Raw genomic sequence first — 26,672 nt, forward strand, 5'->3', positions numbered from 1 at the left:
CATGTAGTAATAATTATTAACATATTTTTTTATCAATCACAATTTTAATTTAATATTTATTCATGAGCTTATTTAATCTAAGAGATAAGTATCCAACATGTTTTATTAATTTTCAACGCATACAAACTTGTGTAATCTCTGAACAAACAAATGTTTATTGTTAGACTAATAATAAAAAGTGAACTAAATAAAAATGCCTAAGTTTTGAATTGTATATGGATTAAAACTCACCAGATGGTAGAGGTATGTCTTTTTTCATCAAGGCAGAGCAGCACATGCCACCTAGGAATGCCAGCTCTCTTTCCAACATTAGAATGCTCTATAGGGAACAATAGAGGAAATTAAAACACTTTTACTACAACAGTTACAGTCAACAATTTTTTTTTCAGAAATGTTTCCTTAATATCTGAAAATTATGTTGTTCTTTAATACCAACTGTGCAATAAGTACAAGTATTGATTTAAAAAAAATAAAAGAATGCAATGAAGGTATGCAATTTTTGTTAACTTTTTTATATTTAACTTCAAATTTAAGTTAAAAGGAAATCTTAATTGATGCATTATAAAACAAAGTTGTCAACTAGAGTGCAAGTAAAACAAAATCACCTCTTCTGGTTTGGCACTCCACTCATAGCCAACAATGGAGCACTTGAAGCCATAAAAGGAAGCTTTTTCATCTTTCACATAGTCAGAGGCTGTTTCTAAAGATATGATCACCTCATGACCTGAAGCAGGAAATACAATGAGATTGAGCTTTAAGTGGTGGTCACAAATGTAAAATACTCAGTATATTCTTTTAGGACAGTCTTGGTTTTCAAAGATAACATTAAGTAACTTCCCCATTAGGGGAAAAAAGTTGACAGGCTAACATAGGGCTGCATAGAGATGCATTTCAGACATCTTTGAAAGATGGTTCATATATCGAAAATTCCTAAATAATTAGTGAAAGCCCCAGTTTCAGTCAAGACTCAATAACCTCCAGCTTGACAACCAATCCTCTTGAATTGTTTAATCAGAATTTTTAAAAAAATGAAAGCTGGGGGGAAACAATGCCTTTTGTGATGATTTAAGTGCTCTTCATTTATCTTTGAAGCTGTAATGAAAAGTCTTGGCTGTAAGAAAATTTAAGGGTGTTAGAAAGGTATTTTTTTTACCGTTACCTATCCCTTAGTCTGTTGGACCGTTGGGGCACCATGGAAGATTCATCAATCGTCTTTCTCCATTCGTGTCTTTTGCCTTAGTTAAAACCTCTTTCAATGGCATGCCCATCCATTCTTTTACGTTGTCCTTCCATCGTTTTCTCTGACTGCCTCTTCTTCTTTTTCCTGGTACTGTTTCCTGAAGGAAGGTCTTTGCGAGCCCCGAAGATCTTGTAATATGGCCATAGATTTTTAGCTTGCTTTTTTTTCCTTTTTTGTCCTTCCATCGTTTTCTCTGACTGCCTCTTCTTCTTTTTCCTGGTACTGTTTCCTGAAGGAAGGTCTTTGCGAGCCCCGAAGATCTTGTAATATGGCCATAGATATTTAGCTTGCTTTTTTTTTACGATAGTTAACAGGTCATCATGGGGTCCAATCGCTGCAATAACCCTGTCTCTAATCTCTTGGTTTGTGATGTGGTCTTTGAATGTGATACCTAGGATCCTTCTGAAGCATCTCCATTCCATTGCTAGGATCATCCTCTCTAGCTCTGCAGTCAACGTCCAAGACTCACAAGCATATAAAAATGTATCCATGACCAGGGAGCGCATCAGTCTGAATTTGGTGCCTAGGGCTAGGCCTAAGAAAAATCTGCGTCTCAGCTGTTAGAAAAGTCTAGGGTCTTAGATTGTTGACTTGGAAAATGGTTTAGGGATTAAGGATCCCAGGTGAATAAAAAATAAAAAAATGGGCAACAAGATTGTCTATCTGCTTTATAGAAAAGGAAGAGGAAGGTTCAATCTGTATTTGTTTACCTGGTAGTATGACTGCTGATTTGGGCCACTCTGTGTTGCCATAAAATTTTTTCAGCACTGGCCAGTGTGTTGTGTTTGGGTCAAGCTCAGAACTGGATGTGGTTATTTTACAGGCCTGACTAAGAGTGGACTTGCTAAGACTGTCAAAGGCTGGTATGTAGAGCTGGACAGAGTCCTCAGGCTGTCCAGTAGCACACTGTGGGTCAAATTCTAGGACCATCCAGCGGACACAGGAGGGAAACTCAACCTAATGAGGTATAAACAGTGTGAAAAGAATATTCAAATAAGCATCTTTATGGTTATGTACACACAATAAAGTTTAATAGTCTAAATTTGTAACAATAAATTAATAGAGTAAAATAGTATAAAAAATAAATATAGTAAGTAAAATTTAAATAAACTTTATTAAATATACACATTTTTCTTTTGATTCTATTTCTTTTAAATTACTATTTTAAAAAAAAACAAACAATGTCCAACTTTTTTTCTATGGAATCCAAAAAAATGACATTCCTTCCCTCTGAAAGTAGATATCTTGTATCTCAGGCCTTACCCTATAATTGACTACAGTAGCAGCCTTGTAAGGGTGGTCACTTTCAACAATGGCATAGTGCTGACTGGTGGTGGTGGATGAGCTGACATCAACGCCAGCCAAAAGACTGTTGGTGCTGCTCATGCTGTTGTCCAGAGAGCTGTTCACTCTGCTGAGCTGTCCAGCATTCTGGCTAGTGCTCAAGCTGTTAGACACTGGGACAGGAACCATGAGGCGAGTCAAGCCAGAGACGGCTGGAAGAATCTCCTGCACCAAATAAAGAATCTGCACAGCTCCCTGTGTAAATACAAAGGCAAATATTGAAACAAAAAAAAAAAAAAACAGTTTAAGATTATTTATATTTTGTAATAACCTAAAAAATCATGATAGCTGTATGCTCAATTTAATATAAAAACAACATACCAAATTTTTTTAGCACATCGCTTAGACTTAAGAACTTTCTTAATTGCCATTTTTGAAGTAATTTGTAGGAAATGAGTTTTAAAAAATAGTAGGTCATGGAAACTGTCGCTGGATTTGGCTAAAAATAGCTTAAAGGGAATCTTCATTTTTTTTCTTGACAAGACAAATCTAATTTACAAGACTTAAGTGTAAATATCTATGTGGAGTTAATACACTTATGTTTACCCTAGGATCCTGTACAGCTACTGGACCAGCATAGGCTAAGGCCAGAGGAAGAAGGGATGAGAAGAGATGGGAGCTTCCTAGACTTTCACCAATACTGCCTGCAGAGCAAACATAAAAATACATGATAAGCAAAGAATACAATTTATTCCTCTAATTTCACTGTGCTGAATACATCTCACCTAAAATTTAAAAAAAATTCAAGATTATATTGCATAATTAAATTAAATTGAATCTTACTAGCATGAGAATGGGCTCTGTGTAGCAAGTCTGTTGCCAGGTGACTGATGGCTCCACAAATGTCTATACAGTTCCTCCTGGCCAGTAACTCCATCAAGTTGCGACTGCTTTGGGACTGGGCCTCACCCTCTTGTGGTGTACTGGGAAAATGTGAAATAAATTGACATTAATTTCTCCTTTGATTTCTTTCAAGCATGTTGTACCATGTTGAAGTTAGAAGCTTTAAGGTAAACACTTTATTTACACAATTTTTATGTATAGATATTCAAGGTGGCATTTTGTGCCTATTATAATTAGACAACAGATAACAAGTGGTAAATAAATCAACTGCACTCTATTATGATCATAATTTTACACAAAAAAATATTTAAAAAATGCTGACAATGGATACATTTTATGTAATGATTGCAGAATGTTTTTTTTTCTTTCTAAAACCATTACATAGTAATTTAACAATAAAAACAAATGTAAATAATCTAGACTATCTCTACAAGACACTTAAACAAATGCCCAGATGTAAATTATAAACAAAGATGTTTCTAGAAGAGAGATAAATTAAATAGTTTTATAAGATAAGGGAAGCAACAAAGTAAAAATGAAACAACTGCAAGTAATCTTTGTAAAAGTGAAACCATGGGGGGAAAAGTAATTTAAAAAAATGAGTTTCATCCAATAATCCAAGTAAAACATATGCCAACATGATAGGGAACAGTTTCACCAATGAACTACCTGTAGTACAGTATACTAGGTATCTGTCCCCGGATAATGTTGGTTCCATTAGTGCTTTGATTACAGGTGCTGAAGGTAAACACTGTACCCTCTGTACAGCGAACTTTGGTGATGCCACTATCTCCATGGAAAGTTCTCTGTCCATTGTTCTTCAGTAACACAGCATACTTTTGTCCCTCCTTCAAATACAAAAGAAGAAAATTTTTAAAAGGCTTGTAATTGTATCAGAATTTATAAAAAACAAAAACACAGGAGTGATACTGCATATAGTAATAATTACGGTCCTCAGAGTTTAAAGATTAAAGAAAAGTTTAGTACTTTAAATTACTATGCAGACCCAGCTGTGATCTAGATCTTGATATTTTGCAATTTCTGACAAACACAAAGCTGATGAACTATTTAAGCTCTTTTTTAACCATAAGTGATGAAGCCCTTTTCTTCCAAACCGAGGGGGTCAGGGTACGAATCCTAGTGAAAACAGGGTTTTTTAATTTAGGGATCTGTAAAGTGCCTCTGAGTACACATAGCTTTAATGGGTACTGACACTAGTTGGGGAAAAGTAAAGGTGGTTGGTCATTATGCTGGCCACATGACAACCTCGTTATCTGTGGGCCACAGAAACAGATCACAATGTCTGAAAGGGGAACTTTACTTTTTTCACCATCTGCATCTGACTTAAGTGGTAGCTTATCTTTGGGTTTTAAATGTATATGTTGTTTTAATATGTTTTGCAGTTACAGCCAGCGTCCTTTATTATACTGTTCTCTTTGAAACTCATTTAACATTTGGCCCTGGCATTTTGTCATCTCCCATACCCACCACAGCTGTAGGGCATCAATATTTCATCATCATTTAATTTTGTCATCTCCCATACCCACCACAGCTGTAGTGGGCATCATTATTTCATCATCATTAATCCACTACAAACATACTGCCAAGAACTATAAGCATGTAAAAATGGTTAAACTAAAATAAAAGATATCTAAGGAAAATCTAGATTAGGGAACAAGCAAACAAACATATATATTTACCAATACAAGTGCTTTCTAAATATGTATTGGTGTATGTTAAGCAAAAGGAAAAATGGATCTTAAATAAAATAAAGCTTTTTTTCTGCTAAATAAATAGTAAAGAAACATTGTATAATTAAGTATGAACATTTCTCTAATAACAAAACACAACACTTACATTCCAATTTTTTAAAAAGGTTTTAAAACTATTTACTTTTATTGGGATAGGTCTGTCAAACTTGATCTCAGCAATGTCATTCATACAGTCTTCTTGAGAGAAGCTTCCTTTCATTGTTTCCAAAGTGGTCCAGGACTCAGGTTTACTGCTCTGTTTCTGTCCGTCTGCACTCTCCTAAGGAGTGACACAAATTGAAATTAAGAGAACAAAAGAACTAAATGCAGTTGTATCCCCATGTTAGAGTATTTTACATATTAAATTGAAGTAATATTTTTAAGCTTAAGTCAGTCTAAGTTAGAATATATTAATTATATTGAGTATCAGTTTAATTACAGCTAAGAAATTACAATTTAGAAGTACTACACTCATTCATCCTATAAAAAAAAAGTTCCCCTTTCAGACCTTGTGGTCTATAGGGCAGATGATGTTAAGGTCATCTGTTTCTGTGGCCTATGGTTAACAAGGGTGTCATGTGGCCAGCACAACAACCAACTGCCTTTACTTTTCCCTAACTAATGTCAGGTACCCATTAGAGCTGGTTGGACTCAGAGGCGCCCGAAGATCCAGAAATTAAAAATCCCAGTCTTCACCAGGATTCGAACCCCGGTCCCCGGTTCGGAAGCCAAGCACTTTACCGCTCAGCCACAGCGCCTCCATCATTCATCCTATACAAAAGATAAAATGTGTCTTTGACTTACTTCTTTCATAACATCCACCTCATACTCATAAGTTCCAGAGCCTCCATAGACACAGATGCCTGCCATGACAATGCCTGGCTTGTCCACAGAGAAAGCAATGCCATCAGGGCTGCCCTTCCCTGTATTCCACTGGCAGGAGTTGCTGCATCGGGTGAACCTGTTTGGAGTGACTAGCATTGGTCTGGAGGAAATGTTGATGTCTGTCTGTAGAACAAGCAAAAAGTTTTAACTACACTGACATCATAACATGTCATGAGAGAAATAAAAGAAAAACTTAATTATTTTTGCTAAGTGGCTTTTAAATTACCCAAATGAATACATTGGAAAACGGCATGAAATGATGATACAATGGGGCAGACAGATATTTATTTTTTTAAAAAATCAAGTAATTTGTAAAACATCTATGTAACATTACAAGGCTCACAAAGACATTTCTGCAGGAAACAAACACCAGCCAAAAGAAAGAGAAGCAGACAAAGGATGGGATGGGAAGACATAAAGGAATGGATGGGCCTGTCAATGAAAGAGACTCTAATTAAGGCCAAAAACAGAGGAATGGAGAGAGAAGATTGATAGATAGTGTTAGGTGCCTCCAAGTTCCAACAGACTAAGGGATAGGTGAAGGAAGTAATTGGCTATATTTGAAAGACCTTTCTGCAGGGAAAAGAAAAAGGATGAGATGAAAAGACACCAAGGAATGGACAGGCCTGTCAATGAAAGAAACTAAAATCCTGGCAAAACACTTAGAGGAATGGAAAGATCATGTGTTTTAATGAAAGAAACTAAAATCCTGGCAAAACACTTAGAGGAATGGAAAGATCATGTGTTTTAATGAAAGAAACTAAAATCCTGGCAAAACACTTAGAGGAATGGAAAGATCATGTGTTTTAATGAAAGAAACTAAAATCCTGGCAAAACACTTAGAGGAATGGAAAGATCGTATTAGGTGCCTTCAAGTTCCAACAGACTTAGGGATAGGTGAATGTAGAATTGATAACTGGGTGCTTTTTTAGAGAGAAAAATTTAAAAAATATGCAAGTAACTCATTGGGATTCAGAAATAATAATTAGTATGAAACAAAAAAACACTTTATCAACAAGTAACAAAACTTTGTTACATTTTTCTGTCATTAGCATTAAATTAGATTAGCAGCCCTTTTAAGAAAGCCTTTATGTGCTTTCAAAGCATATGTTTTACATTGTAGTTTAAACTTCCCAATACAAACCTCTAAGCCCATGGCAGTGGCTGCCAATTCTCCAATAATGGTGGTCAGTAAGGCGCAGGTGTTTGCAATCAAGGCATTGGGGAAGGTTGTGGGCTCTTTGTTCAGCAGTTGCCTGACTGGTATGGCCACAATCATGAGAAGTCGTTCTAACACCTCCTTAAAGGTAACATGAGAGCCAGCTGGTAAACTGTCCTCCTGTAGAAAAAAAAGTAGATGTTGAAGTTAGTTTTCATCTTTGAAAATATTTACAATTTTTGTTTACTTAGATTTATTGACATGATGATTCATCAACTCTTTCTGTACTTGCCCTCTTTAAGCAATGTTATTAAAAATTCTTTTGTGACAAAAGTTTTTATGAATGTTTAAATAGGCCTAATAGTGGTTAACACACTAAGATTTATTTATCTAGATTCTATATTATTAAATGATGCGGAAAAAAAGAATTTTTTTCTATTTCAAGCCTATTTGAATTATGATAATTAAAAAACACTGAGTTGTTTTTTTTTGGTCCAATAAGCAAAAATATTGTTATATATGCTGATTTTTTGTTACCCATATTCTGATCATGGCTATGCTTACACAGTTTGACCTCATGTAACCTGGCTACTTCTGAAACACTTCTGCTGTGCCAATGACTCCCAAAATATGCCCAAGGATTAATTAGATTAATGTGGATTTATTTTTAAACAAAAGTACGTACAACTTGAAAAATCAGTCTAAGATCTTTACCTACTGCAATGACTTAAAATGGGACAAATGTCAATACAAAGTAGAATAAAGACAGAATGGCAATATGACATATAATTTGTAAAAAGTTTTGTAGCCTAAGAGTGGCAACATGACATATAATTTGTAATAAGTTTTGTAGCCTTAACAAAATAATATAATAATAATTTCACTAGCACCTACTTAGTAAATGGAGACAGAGGAGGTAGAAACCTTTCAAGCTCTAATCAAATTACTATTACTACAAATCATACAGTTGCTAAAAAGCCCACCTCCATTCTACAAGTCATGTGTGAAGCCAGCAAAGGGTATCTCTGCATTTCCCCCAACCTGGCCATGGCGTTGGTATTGTCATCAATGCTCATGCTATGCCTCCTTATGACGGCTTCTGTCTCTGGCTCACAATTGATGGGCATGATGGCAGTCAGTTTCACAGCTGGGTGACACATGGCTTCCATCACTGCAGCCAGCAGCCTGCTGATGCCAAGAACATTGGGACTGTTCTGTGATGAGACAAAAAGAAGAGATGTCAAAATATACACATGAGGAATTGTTCATTTCTCCACACAAGTACCATGTCACACAAGTAGATAAGCACCATGTCACACAAGTACTAGTATTTAAAAGAAGTCAGAATGAAGATTAAGAATTCATACAAAAAAAAATCAAAGATGGTTGAGTTGTGGTGAAGAGAATACAAAATATTTAAGCTTTGAGGTTACAATAAAAATGATCAAACCTTGGCATGGCCTCATTCAAACATAAAATTACTGTTAAAAAATTGGTACTCATGTTTTAGCAAGCCCAATGGACTGCTTCAGTGAGACTTCCTTTAGTTATGTTGCTGTTAAAACAGTTATCAGAGAGAAGCTTTCAGCCACTTTTAGTCCAAAAGATGGTCCTTATGCAATTGTGTTCAAAAGCTCCCATCAAGTGAGTTCTAAAGAGGCATGACCTAAATGTGTGTTTATACAAGTAAAAAAATCTAAAACAAAAATTTTTTTGTATAAACTTGATTACTAGTTGAGAATCAGTTTTTCACTGACCTATTAAGAACTATATTAAATATTTTGATTTTAAAGCTAATATTGATTAAATATTGCACTAATTGTCTTTTTATTTTATATATTTAAATTGAATGTCTTAAGAAAAAAAAATGAAGCTTAACTATTTCTAACTATTATTTACATATTAGACTTAATTAGACATAATAAAAAGGTTTTAAAAAAAAAGAAATTAAAGCTATGCTAATTCCCAAACTATCTATTTAAAAAAAAAAAAGAAGCCCTTATACTACCAGATCTAAATAAATAGAGACCAGCTAAAGTCAAGCAAATAAAGTCTAACAACAGAGTTGGGTTGCAAAGACTTGTAACTATCTACTTCTACTTTTCCAATTCATTAGACATAATTAGAATTGAAAGATATTTACAATAGGATAGACTGATCCCAATATATAAAATTAAACCTAGTCTTCTGATTGTCTTATGGCTGTAGAGTGTTAGTGTGTTTTTAAAAAAAGTAAATATTTTGAGCTTACATAGTATCTAGTGAGCATCTCTTGTTAAGTTTTGTTAATGCCATTTTTTTTTTGTTTCCTTTAAGATCTGGTTTAACATGATTATTAACCTAGTCTTCTGATTGTCTTATGGCTGTAGAGTGTTAGTGTGTTTTTAAAATAAGTAAATATTTTGAGCTTACATAGTATCTAGTGAGCATCTCTTGTTTAAGTTTTGTTAATGCCTTTTTTTTTTGTTTCGTTTAAGATTTGGTTTAACATGATTATTGACAAGAAAGAGCAAACAGTTTTCTATCCCCAAAGGAAGAAAGTTTTGTTCAGAATATTAACTAAAAGACATGTACGAACATTATTAATGAATACATCTAGATACCCATTAACTCTGTGTTGTGTCATTCTTAGATCTTTGATACTGTCTATAACTTTGTTTTGTTGATACTTTTATTTCACTAATGGTACTGAAATGCCCAAATTTATGCAAAATGTGCAATAATTAAGCTCTTAAGAGCTCTTAAAGTACAAATTCTGAAAAGCAATCCTGGAAATTCTTAAAAGCAATTTACTTGCATAAGCCTTGGGAAAATGGGGTAAAGTAAAATAAAAAATGCATAAGGGACACTACAATAGAAGCTCACTCTTTAAAACAGTGCCCACACACATAAACACACTTGTACACTAGTAAATGAAAATAGAATGAAATAATTCATTATCAAAAGTGTGAAGGTGAGAGGAAAACACAAACACATTTCTCTTCTACAGTGACATACTAAGTACAGGAGATAGCCAAAAGGAAAGAATTCTAAGGGCTGTATATACAAACACATTTCTCTTCTACAGTAACATACTAACTACAGGAGATAGCCAGAAGGAAAGAATTCTAAGGGCTGTATATACAAACACATTTCTCTTCTACAGTGACATACTAACTACAGGAGATAGCCAGAAGGAAAGAATTCTAAGGGCTGTATAAACAAACACATTTCTCTTCTACAGTAACATACTAACTACAGGAGATAGCCAGAAGGAAAGAATTCTAAGGGCTGTATAAACAAACACATTTCTCTTCTACAGTAACATACTAACTACAGGAGATAGCCAGAAGGAAAGAATTCTAAGGGCTGTATAAACAAACACATTTCACTTCTACAGTAGCATACTAACTACAGGAGATAGCCAGAAGGAAAGAATTCTAAGGGCTGTATAAACAAACACATTTCTCTTCTACAGTAACATACTAACTACAGGAGATAGCCAGAATATAAACCGAAGCTCAACAACTAATCTGATGATTTTGAACAATCAGCTGTTACCCTATATTTCAAAAGGTGGCCAAGAAAATGGATTTACATGAATGCCAATTTTGGATTGGAAGATTTACTCTTAAAAGTATATATGAAATACTTAAAAAGAAAACAGAGAAACTGTTGATCATGTGAATAAACACTTGACTATTGTTGTAGAGATATATAAGTATTCTAAAAAAAAATTTGAATGATTTAAAACTTAAAATATGAGACAATAACCTTGCCACTAATTAAAGAATGCCCTGGTACCAAAAAAAAAAAAAAAACACCATGCAATTTACCCCCTGGCAGCACATGGAGAAGAGACAAGGGGAAGATTTGATATTAAACAGCTAAGCCCAATTTTTTTTTACCACATTTAGTCAGAGAATTTGTGATCTAAATTCAAATAGACCTGAACAAATAACTCTTAATTTCTGTTCTTAAAGAACCATGTGCAACCAAAATGAACACCCTCGACTATGGCAGTCCATAAACAATATGAAATTATTTTAGATTAATATACATCAACAACGAAGGTATTTAAAGATTTTTTTCAATTTTGACCCTTTTTGAACTGGCCATCCATACAGCTTTAAATTAGAAAAAAAAAATCAAGAGTTTTTAAATAAGTGAAAACAAATCTATTTTCTTCATTAGTATTTGTTTTGTATTCCCCAAAATAAACCAAAAGTAATAACTTTTGCATAAGCTCAAGCACTCAAAAATGTCTCTTTTTATATATTTTTTTTAAACAAACATCTTTCAAAAAAAAAAAATATAGCTCTACATTTGGCAAAGCTGTTAATCTCCACTTTCATTCATTAAATGGAGGGCTGGTACAAGCTGAACCAATCTAGGCTGTAGTAAAAACAGCAAGACAAAGGACACAAATGTTCAAATGATCAGTGTTTAATACTTTGGGATTATATTTGTAGCCACTTTTTCAAAACAAGCCAGAGAAATAAGCATGAATATGATGGTAAAAAAAAAAAGCCCTAAAACTATCAGGCCACGTGTGATTGAGGACTACAGAAAGTGAGCCATGTCAACCCAGTTACTCACATGTGCATGTTGCTTTGAATAAAAAAAGATCATTTGCAAGTTTCTCTGACACAAAAACATACAAAATATTTTCGCAGAGATAATTCAAGATGCACTGTGGTAAAATTGTTTACATTTTCTCTTCAATTGTTTGTTACTGAATGTACAGTTACTAAGTAGAAGGTGTGATTAATGTCTTAGACAGTGATTTCTGCTTATAGAATCTATAAAACTAAACATATGATGCTTCCTTAAAGTGTGTCAGCATCATGCAATTTACATGTTTAAAAGAAATTAGGTGTTCAAGCCTCAATGGGTGTGTTATATTATATATAATGTATAATATGCACTAACATAGGAAAAAGAAAAGGGGAAATAAAACTACACTTAGCACTGGATAAAAAAAAAACATTTAAAGAAAGATATTTGACTCATGGAGAATGAATCAAATTTAAAGACTCTAAAATGTTATGATAATGAAAAAAAAAAAGAAGACACTATACATTTTTGGTTAATCTTGATAAAAAGAAATGGAAAGAAACTAAAAGAATCAAACATTAGCAAGAGTATTATATGTGAATAGTTATGTGTTTGCCTCAATTCAAACAGTCTTCAAGTTAGTTTATATTGGTTAACAAATCTAAAATGTGAACTAATAAAATACAGACAACCTAAGAAAAGATATAAAAGAGTGGCTTAAATGTACTAACAGAAAAAAGACACCACCGAAAACAACATAGACCTAATGTGATGCTTTACTTAAAAAACAAATCTCTTTTTTTTTTAAAACTTCAGATACTAAGAGCTAGCGGCACACATGTTTCAAATATAAACTGCAACTCCATAGCCTGCTTTCTCACTAAACCAACTGTGAAGAATAAAATGATAATCTAGTGACAAATGAATCTTTGATCTCAATCTTTTAATTTGTCTTGAAGGTTTGACTTTCAGATGGTATAATTGTTCTATTGATTCTTCATTTATATTACACATTTAGTTGAGGATATAGACAAGAAAGCATGGACCAACAATGTTGAAGTTCAAGACATAAGAGAAAAGATGTTTCTTCAGTGAGAGCCTTTAAGTGATTCAAGTTGCAAGTCTATGCTTTGAAAATAGGAATATCATAAGACTAATCATCTTCAAGATAATAAAGCTAATTAACAGTTAATACTCTGTCTCTCCCTCTGCCAGGACCAATGTTGTGAAAGAGAAACCAAGTATACGGTACTCCTGTTGAAAGTGTCTACTTAAGAATTTTTAAACGAGATAACAGGTCTGTAGCAATACCACACCAATGACTATTTTCAGGTCCCACATGATATTCATGTCATCAGCTTTTCAGTGAGATTACAATAGCAAACATGGTTCTTTCACTTTATAGGCCTAAATTTCAAGCATTAATTGTATTATTATGAAAAGAAAACTATTTTCACTCTCAGGATTAAGATTTAATAGAAGGAAACAAAATTCATTCTTAACAGTGTCCAACGAACACTTTTCTAATGATGTGGTTGCAGGTACTGCCCTCTGACAGGTAACAAGAAACTTCTTAGGAATGTTTCAAAAGATGAAAATCTAGCAGTTTTAGTCAATTTCCACAAGCACTAAAATGTATTTAGCTTTAATTTACTTTAAGCTCAATGAAAATTTGTCAATCAACAAAATGTAAAAATGTAAAAACTCTACAGCAAAGATTTCACCAACCAAAAAAAATTCAATTTTTCTTAGTAAGCTTTTGTTTAAAATCACAAGTCTACAGCTGTAAACTGTTCCACATCAGATAATGCTGATATTGTACTACAATAAAATATCTGAGACATTAAAGCAAAGAGAATGTGACTGAATATTTAAACAAGTAAATCTGTGAGGCTAAACAACATTAGGCAGACAATACGAGGTATTTACTACAACCAGAAGTGTTTCAAAAAAACAAAAAAACAGAAGTGTTGTCACGATTTGTACAAAACATTGGCTTAAGGGGTCTTTACACACCATCATGTTTTGGTGACCATTACAGTGCATGCCTCTCATTACATTATGGCTGTAGTGGTGGTCTTGAGATTTCAATATAATTGTTGTGATGTAAATAAAAAGGGTTTATGATTGTAAAGTGATAAGAGAAACTATGTCCATCATTCTATACAAGAGCACACTTAGATTAGCAAGACCTATTATTAGCAGTCTAGAGTCATTGGACAGACCACTACATGATCTAAAACAATTTCAGGCTAAGCTGATATAGCTCAATGAATCAAATGTTAATAATTCATTTTCATTACTTAGACCCAACATTCAAAATCCTCCACAAGGGCCACAATAAAAATGAGTTTTTCTTCTCTTAGGAAAGTCTCTTACTTTCTTAGGAGTACCACAATACGTCCTGATGTGAAACAAAATACCAATTAAAATTATACTCTTATAAAATAAGTTTACCTAAAGTATGTTTAATAAGACAAGTTTAGCAAATCAAGTCATTACGATCTAGTGTTAGCTATCACTTCCATTTAATCCGTTTGTTTAAATAAATGTTGGGTGACTTCTTTGACTGTAAAACATGTTACTCACAACTGCAATATTCTTTTGTTTTTCAATGATCAATACTTGAGGTAAACTATTTGATTTAAGACATTTGTCAAAGAGAGACCAGAAGAAAATATTTGGATGAAAGTAGTGGAGTGGCCTCAATGAGTTTAGACTGCTTGAACAAAGAGAAAAGTGATTCTGTTCTAATTTGTAATGTATAACAGTTGAGTTCCAACATGTACAAACCTGCTGTGTGGCTCCTCTGCGTTCTAGTATCTAAAAAAAGGAAATGTATCAATGGGAAATGTCACATATTAGGCAAGTGATCAATATCAACAAACATACATAATGCTTGTTAAGTGAATGCTGGGAGGTGTGGTAGCCTTGGGTGAAAGAGGATGTTAAAAACCTCTAAGTAAATACACCTTTGTGACCGCAGATATCTTATGACTATTATTTAAAATAGTTTTTTTTTTAACTATTTAGTTCCAGACTTACTATCAAAATAATTATTGTTTCAGAGCTCAATATTTTTAGATAGCTCAAAGTATTTTTATTTACTAGTGGACAAAAAAAACTTTTTTTTTCCATTTCTGAATGCCTGGTAATTAATATTCAACAAAATCAAAGTTGAGAAACAACTATATATTATTATGTCATACTGAATCTGATACACAGATAAAAAGTAGATAAACATTGTTCACCAATGGTGTCAGCTTATTTTGTATCAAGTTTCAAACAGAATAACTTCTAAATAGTTTTAAAAAATCATCTGTTTACAATTATTCTTTTCTATACTGATCTCTTCATTATCAAACCATCTATAGGATTTTTAACTAGTAAGTCAGCAGACAAATATAAGAGGAAATATTTTGGGGTAAAACAATGGTGTAAAATTAAAAAGGGATCTTTCTTTTTTTAACTATTAATTTCAAATCATGCAATCATGCCACAAATAAATTTTTATAAGTCTGCTAATTGTTAAAAAAAAAAGATTTGCCAAAAAAGGTTTGAAATAAAAAATGTTTTAAATGAAAATAAATAAAAGTAAAGGTAAACGTTAAAAATAGATGAAGTTATCATCAAGCCATGAGATAAGGTATAATTTATTATTTTCAGACAAAGTTGTGCTGGTATGCGCAAAAGAAATGAAGGGAAGATTAAAATATTATTTCTAAGTTGAAACTTTTTATTTTTGTAAGTTTCTTATAAAAACAAAGACATGTTGGAATGCTGACAAGTGTACAATGGTATTAACAGTTTTAGTAGTTTTTAATAAGCCAAAACTAAATAATACACTACTAAAAGCTGTGCATGGGCTGACTTCAGGACAAAGTTCACTAAATAAGGCCGGGCCCCTGACAAGGAGAGTACATGAGAATGCATGAAAAAAAAAAAAGTACTGAGATAAATGAATGTGAAGATGACTGTCAGAAATATATCTGGATAGAAAAAGGAACTTACTGGTTCCATCTGGCAGAGCAGGTCACACAAGCACCACCACTTTAAATGTCCTGTTGGGTAGAAGGCATGGAAGCAGGCACGGAAGGTGGTGTGACACTCATTCAACACATCCTCTCTCATCTGCCTGTACTGCTTCAGGCTCTGGTGTTCATTCAAGGTAGCCCTAAACTTGGCCACATGAAGATCCTCAGCCAGGATTCGCCGTAAGAGATCTCGAGCATCTCCAACTCTCTCTGCAAGCTGGCTGGACTCCGGGGCAGTCTTCTTTTTCAACACTGTTAGTGAGACAAAAACAAGAAATAATGCATTTCAGCTAAAACAATTGTTTACTAATTATTGATTCTATCTGATAGGCAAACATCTGATTCATCAAAATTAAGGGAGCATAAAAGAAAATAAGCTAATGTTCCTAATTTATAGAAAATGAACATTGTTGAGATGAATACAAATTAGGTGCAGCTGAATGAAAAGTTAGTGAAGTTATTGAGATAAAAGAGCTTTTAACATGTATTTGAAAAAAAAAATTTTTTAAAGGCAAATATATAAAGGTTTATGGCTCAACTCAAATGCAAATAACGCACGTTTTTTTGTAGCTTGCACAATCACAATCCACAATTACGTTCCCCAGGGATTTAAAAAAAACACCATAGCCTAAACAAAAACATTACCTAAATGCCAATAACATTTTCAAAAGATCAACATTCTGTAAACTCCAAGGGGAAAAAATATTTATACAGACCCAGGAATATTAGAAATTTACTAGTCAATCTCTCTACTTCCACTGTAATCACACTGAAAGTCTATCAAACTTTTTGAGACTATGTACTATTTGTCTTACCCCCATCTGGATAAATGTTGGCTACATAGGTCCGGAGCAGCCGAAGACAAGCTCTGGATATGTAAACAATCCTCTGTATATCTGAGAGAACTTCATCCTGTCCACCTTTAAACCCTGAGGATGACGGCACTGTGGCATGGAGTGCAGTCCAGCTGTACTCAAGCAGTTTCAACAGAGCCACAAGACTTTGCTGTAGGGGAGAGAGACAATAACACATTTACAAAAATAACCAACAGAACCAAAAAAAAGACTCTTATGTATTTAGATTGCCAAATGAATGTATTCAATTATTCTTTTAATTTGATATGTTCATGCAATAAAATAACAACTGTCTCTTTCATGAGAAAAAAAACAACAAATGACTTGTATAGTTTCTCAGATTCATTCACTAGGAAAGAATGATGATAGTTAACTTTGCTTTAAGATCAAGATATCTATATAAATTTTATTTTTAATATTTAAAAGTTTACAGGTGTCACTGTATGGGAGAAGTCATTGCTGAGAATGTGTGCGGTGTCCATCTGATCTGCTTTTCTGGTCACGGTAGGACTATCTCTTGGTGGAAGTCTGAAATTATTACAATATAAAAAAAAAAAATATGAAATTAAAATGAAACGCAATTTATCTAACAAAATATGTTAATAAAGTGAAAAAATTGTACAAAGTTTTCACAACAAGATAATCAAATACTTAAGAAGGCTGAGTAATATATTTATTTGCTATAAAAAATAATCTACAATTTATTTGTAAACTTAAAATATTTGTAAAACTTACTTGTAAAGCAACTGTGGAATCTGTCCAGCATTGACATCAGTGCCATTGTTAGACTTTCTAGAACTTTTAAATTTGAAGACAACCCTATAGTTAAAAAAATGTATTATTTATTCTCACATGTTTCTATGTTACTCAATACATAAAAACAAAGAATACAAATATTGAAAAAAGAACCATATGGCGTACTTGTTTTGAATATAAAAAAAACAAGAAGTTTTGTGTCACAATGCATACAGGTCACCCTAACAAATTACAGAAGTACAATTTATAAAGGAAAATGTGAGAAACTAGAAATGGCAAAGTTTAAAAAAAAAAACAACCTTTTGTGTTTATAATCTTATTCTTATTAAGCTCGGTGCAGTTTTGATTTACTTACGAGTCATCAGTATGGACAGTCGATAGACCATTGGCACCACAGTCAGAGCTGGGACCAGATATCCTGGCACAAGCCACATACCAGCAATTGGCCTGAATGGGAACTGGCTCATCAAACAGCATGGCATACTTCTCTCTGAAGCAAAACCAAAGTCAGATTAAAAACATTTTCAAGTTTGCAGACATCTTACTTAATCATCATAAATCTCAAAGCTAAATTTCTATTTGGGAGTGGTAAGCTTGCATCCCATGAATAACTACATTCGGGCATGTATTTAAACTGCATATAATCTATAAAGGTTATAGATTTCATTGGTTTATCTTGCAACATTGCCCATTCTCAAACATTAGTCCTTTGAATCATAAGTAAATTTGTGGATTGTACACACTGTACATTAAGTCTTATGTGAGTGAAAAATACACTGGATAGCAAATTAACTCTGTCGTATTGGATATTTGTTTGTTTTTTATTTGAAGGGGGGGGGGGGTGCACATCGATACAATTTAGGCCATGTCATGGCCCTGTTGTATTAGAAAAAGTTCCAAATTTAATATTTTATTATAGCTTCATATATTCACAATGAAATCTTTCTCACCAGACTAGGCAAATCTGAATGAATACATAATTTACAAATACAAATAGATATATAAAAAGGGACTATGCAGTAGATCTTTATTTGCAGATAAAGTGAGCTTACCGGGCACCACACACAAATTGAGTCTCTTCCGTTTCCACCAACAACTCTCCGTCTCCTTCATTGTCTCCCCCTTCTGGACCCAGCTCATAAAGCTGAAATAGCACCAATCAAAAGTCTTAATCATTTGTTTTAAGATTCAAACATTGACATTAAATTAGTGATTGAAAGATATACATTAGTAACATTAAAAAGAAACATTGTCCAAAAATGTAAATTAATCTTCAGCTTAAAAGAAGAGCAATGCTAGTAGGATTTTGAGGACTAGTTCAGTAAAATACAAAGGCTTGAAGAAACTGTTTGCAACATACTTTTATCCTTCCTATATAGCCTCCCCTGCCACCAAACAGACCAAAGCCACCCAGAAGAACATCTGTGTCACACATAAAACGAATAGCTTCCACTGAGTGACCAGAGTAACCCCAGCCTCCTCCATGACCTGCAAAATAAACAACTGTTTTAGGCATAGTACAAGATAGACCATAACATTCCTTCATAAGACATAATAAAGACCATAATATTGCTTTCAGGACATGATGAAAATAGACATAATATTGCTTCACAAGACATGATGAAGATAAGAGACCATAACATTATTTCATAAGACATAATAAAGATAGACCAAAACATTGCTTTACAAGACATAATGAAGACATTTTGTCCATGGATACTTGGTTCACTTCTTATTGTAACCAGTAATTTATTAACAACCAACTTCTTTTTAACAGTTACCTGGCAGCCTGTTGTATCTGTACAAACTAAATCCAGACCACAAATCCACAAGAACATAATACAATTTTTAAGAAGCAAGACAAAAACTACAATTCGAGTTTAGAAACAAGTGAAAAGGCAAACTGACTTTCAAATCTGTTGACTACAGTGTAGTCCTCCTTGCTGTAAACTTTGTTGATTGAAGTCTTCTCACGAGACTCCTCAGCCACTTGCATCTTCAGCTGGTGGGCGACAGTCAATGTGTCCAAGCAGCCTTAAGGGGAAACAAAAATGAATACAGCAATGATCTAATCAGAGTTTGAATGATGGTCGATTTTTAAAAACACATTTTCTATCTAAAATTTATGACAGCAAATAAAACTTTGTGATAGCAAATAAAAATCTATCAACAGATACTTTACAGGTAGTTTTACTATTGTAGCTAGATGTACACTTAAATGACATGTTGGGCGAAAAATTTTTTGAAGAGTAACAATCATAGAAGTCAAGTCTAGACTTACCCAACATATGAAGTGCACAGTGTGACCGGGTCGCCTGGCAACCGGTCCTGGTGGGCATGGCCAGCTCAGGGCTGAATATGTCACAGTAGCCAGGGTCAATTTTTCTCAGATCTTGGGCTTCACATATCATTACATTGTAGCACCGAATCTCTTGTGTTTTAGGATTGTATCTGTATAAACAATAGGCTTTGATGAGTTGTCGCACAAGTACAAATATTTTTTTTCAACAATTTAGAGTCTACAAATCTTGGGATTTCACCAGAGAACATTTTGTTGTTATCTGGTATAAAATGATAACTGCTTAATTAATCCGCTTAAAAATCTTTGCATGTTGTATTTTTTGTCGAATGGTGAAAGCCTATGTTTTTTCTTTCAATTTTAATGTGTCTTTACTTAGAATGACTTTTGTATGATGTGTGTAATTTGTCAGAGAAATAAACAAAAAAAATCACTCATGATAAAAACAATTAAACAGCTAACCAAATAGTTACATTTAAAAGTTTAGCCTTATAAGGAAACAAAACAAAATAAGCTTGTTATGGATTAAAGAGTCATATGCCTTAAGTAAATGTTTCACTGACTGGTGATTTGTATTTTTTTAATGATATGTTTTAATACCCTAAATGATTAATTGGTGAATTGTATTTTTTTTTATGTTCATTATCTTTATAAAAGAGTAAGCATTTGAACTGTTAGGTGTATAGTTTTACTGAAAATATTAAATCATCATATCATTTGAATTACTGCCTTTAAAATTACTATTAATGTTTTTCATGATAACCAAAACTGTAGTTTAGATAAATAGTGAATTCTGATGAAATAAATAATGAACTTTCTACCTTTTAACCTCGACTGCACTTATAGCTGATTATCACGAGATGACAGTGTCACTTAACAACACTTTATGTCAGAACAGGTAACAAATGTACAGAACACTTCATAACCATATCATAAAACAAAAAAAAAAACAGAAGAGGAACCCAGTATTGAGAGAGAGTTGTCAGCTACTTACCCCCACAGTACATCATAGACTGGGTCCAGGCACACAGCTTGGTTGCTCAGGTTCTCTTGTTCTTCTCCAATGAAGCTGCGGGAAGTGGGAAGAAAAAACAACCTTTAATGGCATTTTGTGAACAATAAAGTTCTAGATTAACATATTTATTGTAGACTTGAGACATTCCCTGTTGGTACAGCTGTGCATGGGTGATAAAACCGACTCTACAAGGGTACCAAACCAATCGTCCACATACCAACTAAAAATCATCTGAAAAGAAAACTATTGGTCTCTTCCCCCTATTTCTCATGCCAATCTAGTCGGAGACCTTTGCCTTAAAATGTGTAACTAGGAATGCACTCAAGTCTTTTGTAAATTAAAGGCATTTTAAAAATACAGTTAACCATATTTACTGAAAGAAATCCTATCTACGTCTGCTCACATCACTTGGCTTGTACTTAGGCAAGAGATGCAGAAATGCAGTTAGTTATATTTTTTTTTTCTTAGCCACTGGAAGGATTTGGGGAATAAGCACCCACAGTATAAGGCTGATGACCCAACATGCTTCAGCCAATCAAAATTTCAGGTATGACTTCAGTCTTATATTTACTCTTAACAGAAGGGAAGAGTTTGTTGATGGTATTTTTACTAGCAGTAGATTCAGGTTTTAGGAAAATGTAATTATAATAAAGAATAGACCTAGGCTCATCTGAAATGAGTCATTAATACATTTTCAAATAGCATAGTGTTCAATGTAAGTGAGCTTCATAATGATTACTTCATGGGACTGAGATTCTAAATGTACAGTATTTTTATATAAAGTTGATCACCTTTTACAGTTTCCATCAACTTTGCTAATCATAAGACATTTAATCAGCCCTGCATTGTCTTCCCCTCTAGGAATCAAACCTGAAATGGAAAAAAAAAATGGCATTGAGAGATTTAAAAAACAATTTAAAAAATAAACTTACAATTTAATCATTTAGATTGGTAACTATAACTTTTATTTACAAAATAACTTAAATATATAAACCTAAACAAAATCTAATAATGTATTTTAGGATACTTGAGACTGCAATATAAAATTAATACAATAAAAATGATTTTGTCAAATAAAAGAACTAACTACATCACATTGCAGTGAGAGAAAAAAGGACAACTTAGTGAAGGCTTTAAGGGCTTTGTGTCAAATGTTTATCTATTTATACAATTTCCAAGTAAAGCCAAACCAAGGTTTTGAAGGATGACTTTGAATAGTCTTAATATTACCTAAGCTTGATATAGATGTAGAGATAACTTAGCTCCAGATCAACATTGAAGACAACACTTCCTTATTAGCTGTTGAGAATGCCTAGAAGCTACATTTACATTTTTTACAGTTGCACATTTATTTTTAATTTTGTGCTGAGTTTGATTATTGAGCAAGGCTTAACATTTTCAGTCTAATTTAACAATAACCAATAACCCTAAAGACAGTAAAAAAAAAAATTACCTATGCATGTCTTGCTAGCAAAAATATTTGATCTACTCAGAGTGTGAGCATTGATCAAAGACTCATCTATTCTCATCACTGTATGGTCTCCACTGGCACCAACCCATGTTGCTCTGCGACCAAACTTGGCACCTGAAAGATTTTACAACCAGACTATATCTCCCTTTCATAAATATACCTCAACTAAACAGATAAATAACCAGTTTTTACCAGTCCCTCGATGTAAAATCTAAAATTACTTTTGTGCTTTTCAGTCCATGTTTGGTTTTCTGAAAGCACACCATTTTATGTTTAAAATTAAGTAAGTATAATAATAATGCACATTAAATTAAGTTCAAAAAGGTAGCTTTTTATGTACTATCTCTACTAATAATAAAAATGTATCAAGATACTTATTTTTAATTTTGAAAAGCTTTCCCCTTTTTTTAAAAAAAGATAGGTATGCATTCTGTCTGCACAATGATTTACATGGAAACCATTTTCAACAGAATGAAAAAGGCAGTTTGTCTTATTATTCCCTAGATCTATAGGATTGAGATTATCCCTAATTCCAATAAGATGACAAAAGAAGTCCATGAAGATCTTTATTTTACCATACAAAGTCTGTTAGGGATAATAATGGTCTCAGTTATTGTATGTCTGTTAGGATTGTGTGAAGTAAATTGAGTACACTTGATTTCCAGAGGTGCATTACATTATGTTACACTCATGCTTTTTGTTATTTTATTTTTTCTGCACTGTGTCACCTAGTCAAAATTACTCAGAGGCCATATAGTCATAAGTTTAACATAGGTTATGTGTGAGAGAAAAACAAACCTCATACACTTAAGCAAATGAATAATGATGCTACCTACCTACACCAGGTATAGGACCAGGTACACAGTTCCATCCACTATTTTTACTTTTTCCTAGAGGATCATCCCGGCCAAGTGCTCCTTTCTAAACAGAAATAAGGATTTCAATTAATACAATAGAATTACATTGTAGTAAAAGGGATCATTCCGTTCCAGTTTCATGTAGTGATTAGAAATTTCCATTACCTTTCCTATAAGATAGGACTGAGATGGTAATAATCTCATTTTAATTACTTTATTTAGCATTACTAGCATGACATGAAAAATCTCTTGGCCCTATTGAAAAATGTTTAACTACAAGTTAACAAGGAATTGGTCTTGTTTGGTTTTAAATTTTCAAACAACTACATACTATGTTAATAATCAGAACACCATTGATCTATGCCACTATATATATATACTAGCCTGGCATTACCCGCGGCCTGTGGGTCTAAGTTTGTGTTTACTAATCTAGTGGATTGAATTTAAATGTATGTTAAATGTAGCTAATGATCCTTTCAAGTTTTTTCTCTTTCGCTACCAAAATAAAATTAGTTTTCCGAAAAAGGGTTTACCCGGAGCCGATACATACATATCTATTAAAAACGGAAAGAGCGATAGCTTTGTTAAATGAATGGGATTATAATGTAAACGATTAAACAAAATAATTTTTAGTACGCGATTCATGAATGAATATAGGCCTATCTCAACCCGGCTTCGCAGCTTTCGTAAACGAATGCAGTCTATTAAAAATGCTTTAGAAAACCAAATTTGAATGTTTATTTAATCAAAATATGAAATGAATGGACTATAATTAGTATGTTCATGTGTTAAAGTATAAAACTATCTGTGCGAAGAGAAGTTTTATCATCTTAGAGTTGAATTAGAGTTTTAGATCTAGGAATGGGATTATAAAGTAAACAATTAAACGAATTAATTTTTAGTAAGCGATTCATTACGGTGTTGTCTAATGAAAGAATGTTCGTCAGGAAATCTGTAGTCATAGATATAACGAACTAATTAATGCAAAAAATGCTTTTGAAACACAAAATTGAAGGTTAATTTTATTATATAATGAAATCAATGGATCTTCTTTTGTATTTTCATGTGTCAAAGTAAAACACTATCTGCGCAAAGTGTATTTCTTAAAATTAGATCTAGGTCTAAATCCTTTAGATCTTTTCTCATGTCAACATTGTAGACATGGCCTAGATCCATAAAATACTATAGCTTTAATAGAGTTGGACAACTTTATTTTTTTTTAGGGTCTTAAGTTTGTTTTAGGGCTACAATACATACACTAAGGTCTAAGTTGGTACCCAAGAAACATTCCTGCCAAGTTTTATCAAGATTGGTCAAGCGGTTTTGATGTCTATAAGTCACATACATACACCTCACATTCTACTTTATAGTATAGATATTTTTGTAGTATTTTATTATAAATACTATTTTAACCTACATATATTAAACATAAATGAATAGCAGCACAGGGACCAAGTTTTTAAGAGAGAAAGTAGTGAATTAAAATGCTACGAAAATAAGGGACTGCGCCGACCGTGGCCTGAACCAGTGACTCCGGAAACAACAACACCGCCTAGCGATAACACACTAAGCCAACTTAACCTCCAGACCATCGGAATGTCCAAAAAAAACATTCTTCTGATCCAGAGTCATTTTGCCCGTATGTTTAATATATGTATGTTATGTATCACATTTGTTTCAGCACCTAGCTTCAACTCTATATTTATTTTAACCTAGCTTAAATAACTTATATTGACTCACTCCATCTCTCTGGTTACCTGGTCAAAATCATTTACATGTTTCCCCACTTACCATTCTTGGATCAAGTTGAAACTTTGCACAATTAGTCAGACACATGAATTAATAAAAAAAAAATTAACTAATTAGTTAATCAATTAGTGTTATAATTAATTAATTTTGTTTTACATGGAAAATTTACTATGCTAATTTGAAAGTATTTTTTATATCTAACTTGTTTTTAATTAACAAACCTGGTAATCTCCACAAGTGTAGATTTGACCACTGGTCAGAAGAAAAGCAGAATGGTGACTACCAGCTGCAACCATGGTTGCTGCCAAGGGAAGAGGTACTTTAGTAGGTTTACCCCTGAAAACAAGTAATCAAAATTGAAATGATTTGTAGTATAAAAAACAATGATATAATAAGAGCTAAAATTTTAATTTCCTGTAAGAAGTTTTTCTATCTTGCCTTATTTTTGTATCTCCAAGCCCAAGTTGACCATTATTGTTGCTTCCAAAAGCATAGACATCACCATTAGACAACAACACAACTGAAATAAAGTTGTTTTTTTGTCTCCAATAAAATCCCTTTTAAACAAACAATCAGACTGCATGTTTATGAATCTTAAGCAAAATATTTTTTAAGATACTTGTATGTAGAAATAGATTCTTAGTTTCATACAATAGCCGTTCTAATTATAATAAGAATTGGTCATTAGAATAACTACTACTAACCTGTATGGTGAAGTCCAACAGCTATCTGTGTGACTACAGTCCCAGAGCCATCTATGACAGTCTCTGCTGGTGGCAAACGCACCAGATTGGTCATATCAGCTTCTGCTTCAAGGACTCCTTCTGGAGCACAAGACACAAAATAATTTCATTTATTTCATATGGAGACAGCCCATACATTGAATTCAAATTTGTTCAGATATCTTCTTCTATGAACATGAATGTTTATGCTTTAATAAATGTACAAGTAAAACAACATTTTAAGTACCTCTATTTTTTCTCTCTCTTAAGAGTTTCTGAGCTTGTTTAGGCTGCAGCTTATCATTCTTCTTGCCAACTTCTCCACGACGTCCTAGTTCTACGACATGCAAAAATTATTTTTTATATATATATATATAATTCTTCTCCAAAATAAAATAAAAACTATCATAAATAAGTTGGTAATTGAAAAATAAATTATTTAAAGGTCTAAAAATAAAGCAAATTATTAAATAAAAGAAATTCATTTCTCCAACAACCAATGCATCAGAGTTTACATGGTTCTTAAGAAGCCACCACAAACAGAGGATTCAGAATACTCATCAAATGGCCCTAACGGAGAAAAACTAGAAAAGGCCTTTGCAACTGGAGAGCTCACTGACAGCCACAGAACAGAAAGGGGAGCACTAGAACTAGCAGTTACCATGCTAGCCAACCACCCTACACCTAATAGTCACATTGTCTTCCTGAACGATGTCAAAACAGTGCTTCAAAACTTGAAAAACTCTGATGCCTCTAATATAAAACAACCCAGGACAGCCCTAGTACAGCTCAACAGAAAAAGCAAAAAAACCTTTCTCCAATGGATAACAGCACATATTGAAATAGAAGGAATTGAGAAGGCTGACACACTTGCCATGTGTTGGAGAATAAATACACAATAAAAAATTCCACTCTATTAGGAAGAAAAGAAACTTAATGAGTAGAAGAATAAATGAGAAATGGACAAGCTCTCATCCAAATTACATGAACGACAACGCCTATTATAAGCTATCCTAACACGACCAACATTTAATTTTTTGCCTCAGAATCGGGCACAACAGAATGTTCTGATGTTCTGGAAGTTGAAAATTGGGACTAGTGAAATTTGCCCTTGTGGTGGGAATAACAACCATGTCCTTCAAAATGCATTCACCATC

General features: G+C 33.2%; 1 protein-coding gene across 9 annotated transcripts in view; it reads right to left on the minus strand.

Annotated features, from left to right (window-relative positions):
* LOC106053387 (E3 ubiquitin-protein ligase MYCBP2-like) overlaps positions 1 to 26,672 on the minus strand; it is a 76,927-nt gene that overhangs the window by 40,463 nt on the left and 9,792 nt on the right. For 6 of the 9 annotated variants that reach the window (XM_056037494.1, XM_056037500.1, XM_056037499.1 and 3 more), the window contains exons 19-47: positions 25,763 to 25,852; positions 25,498 to 25,617; positions 25,232 to 25,313; positions 25,015 to 25,129; positions 23,024 to 23,108; positions 22,170 to 22,301; positions 21,508 to 21,586; positions 20,696 to 20,770; positions 19,684 to 19,853; positions 19,311 to 19,436; positions 18,763 to 18,890; positions 18,455 to 18,546; positions 17,758 to 17,892; positions 17,382 to 17,465; positions 17,078 to 17,174; positions 16,608 to 16,797; positions 15,770 to 16,044; positions 14,552 to 14,581; positions 8,206 to 8,436; positions 7,208 to 7,402; positions 5,983 to 6,186; positions 5,321 to 5,458; positions 4,097 to 4,275; positions 3,368 to 3,507; positions 3,131 to 3,228; positions 2,504 to 2,779; positions 1,951 to 2,197; positions 606 to 724; positions 232 to 319 (exon numbers count right to left, since the gene is read on the minus strand). In XM_056037494.1, coding sequence (XP_055893469.1) covers positions 232 to 319; positions 606 to 724; positions 1,951 to 2,197; positions 2,504 to 2,779; positions 3,131 to 3,228; positions 3,368 to 3,507; positions 4,097 to 4,275; positions 5,321 to 5,458; positions 5,983 to 6,186; positions 7,208 to 7,402; positions 8,206 to 8,436; positions 14,552 to 14,581; positions 15,770 to 16,044; positions 16,608 to 16,797; positions 17,078 to 17,174; positions 17,382 to 17,465; positions 17,758 to 17,892; positions 18,455 to 18,546; positions 18,763 to 18,890; positions 19,311 to 19,436; positions 19,684 to 19,853; positions 20,696 to 20,770; positions 21,508 to 21,586; positions 22,170 to 22,301; positions 23,024 to 23,108; positions 25,015 to 25,129; positions 25,232 to 25,313; positions 25,498 to 25,617; positions 25,763 to 25,852 — 4,020 coding nt within the window. The remainder of the gene's footprint in view (positions 1 to 231; positions 320 to 605; positions 725 to 1,950; positions 2,198 to 2,503; positions 2,780 to 3,130; positions 3,229 to 3,367; positions 3,508 to 4,096; positions 4,276 to 5,320; positions 5,459 to 5,982; positions 6,187 to 7,207; positions 7,403 to 8,205; positions 8,437 to 14,551; positions 14,582 to 15,769; positions 16,045 to 16,607; positions 16,798 to 17,077; positions 17,175 to 17,381; positions 17,466 to 17,757; positions 17,893 to 18,454; positions 18,547 to 18,762; positions 18,891 to 19,310; positions 19,437 to 19,683; positions 19,854 to 20,695; positions 20,771 to 21,507; positions 21,587 to 22,169; positions 22,302 to 23,023; positions 23,109 to 25,014; positions 25,130 to 25,231; positions 25,314 to 25,497; positions 25,618 to 25,762; positions 25,853 to 26,672) is intronic. The other 3 variants (XM_056037501.1, XM_056037497.1, XM_056037495.1) reach the window with 2 other exon arrangements.

The sequence above is a fragment of the Biomphalaria glabrata genome, chromosome 8 (assembly GCF_947242115.1).
Source record: "Biomphalaria glabrata chromosome 8, xgBioGlab47.1, whole genome shotgun sequence".
In the NCBI taxonomy this organism is placed as follows: Eukaryota; Metazoa; Mollusca; class Gastropoda; family Planorbidae; genus Biomphalaria; species Biomphalaria glabrata.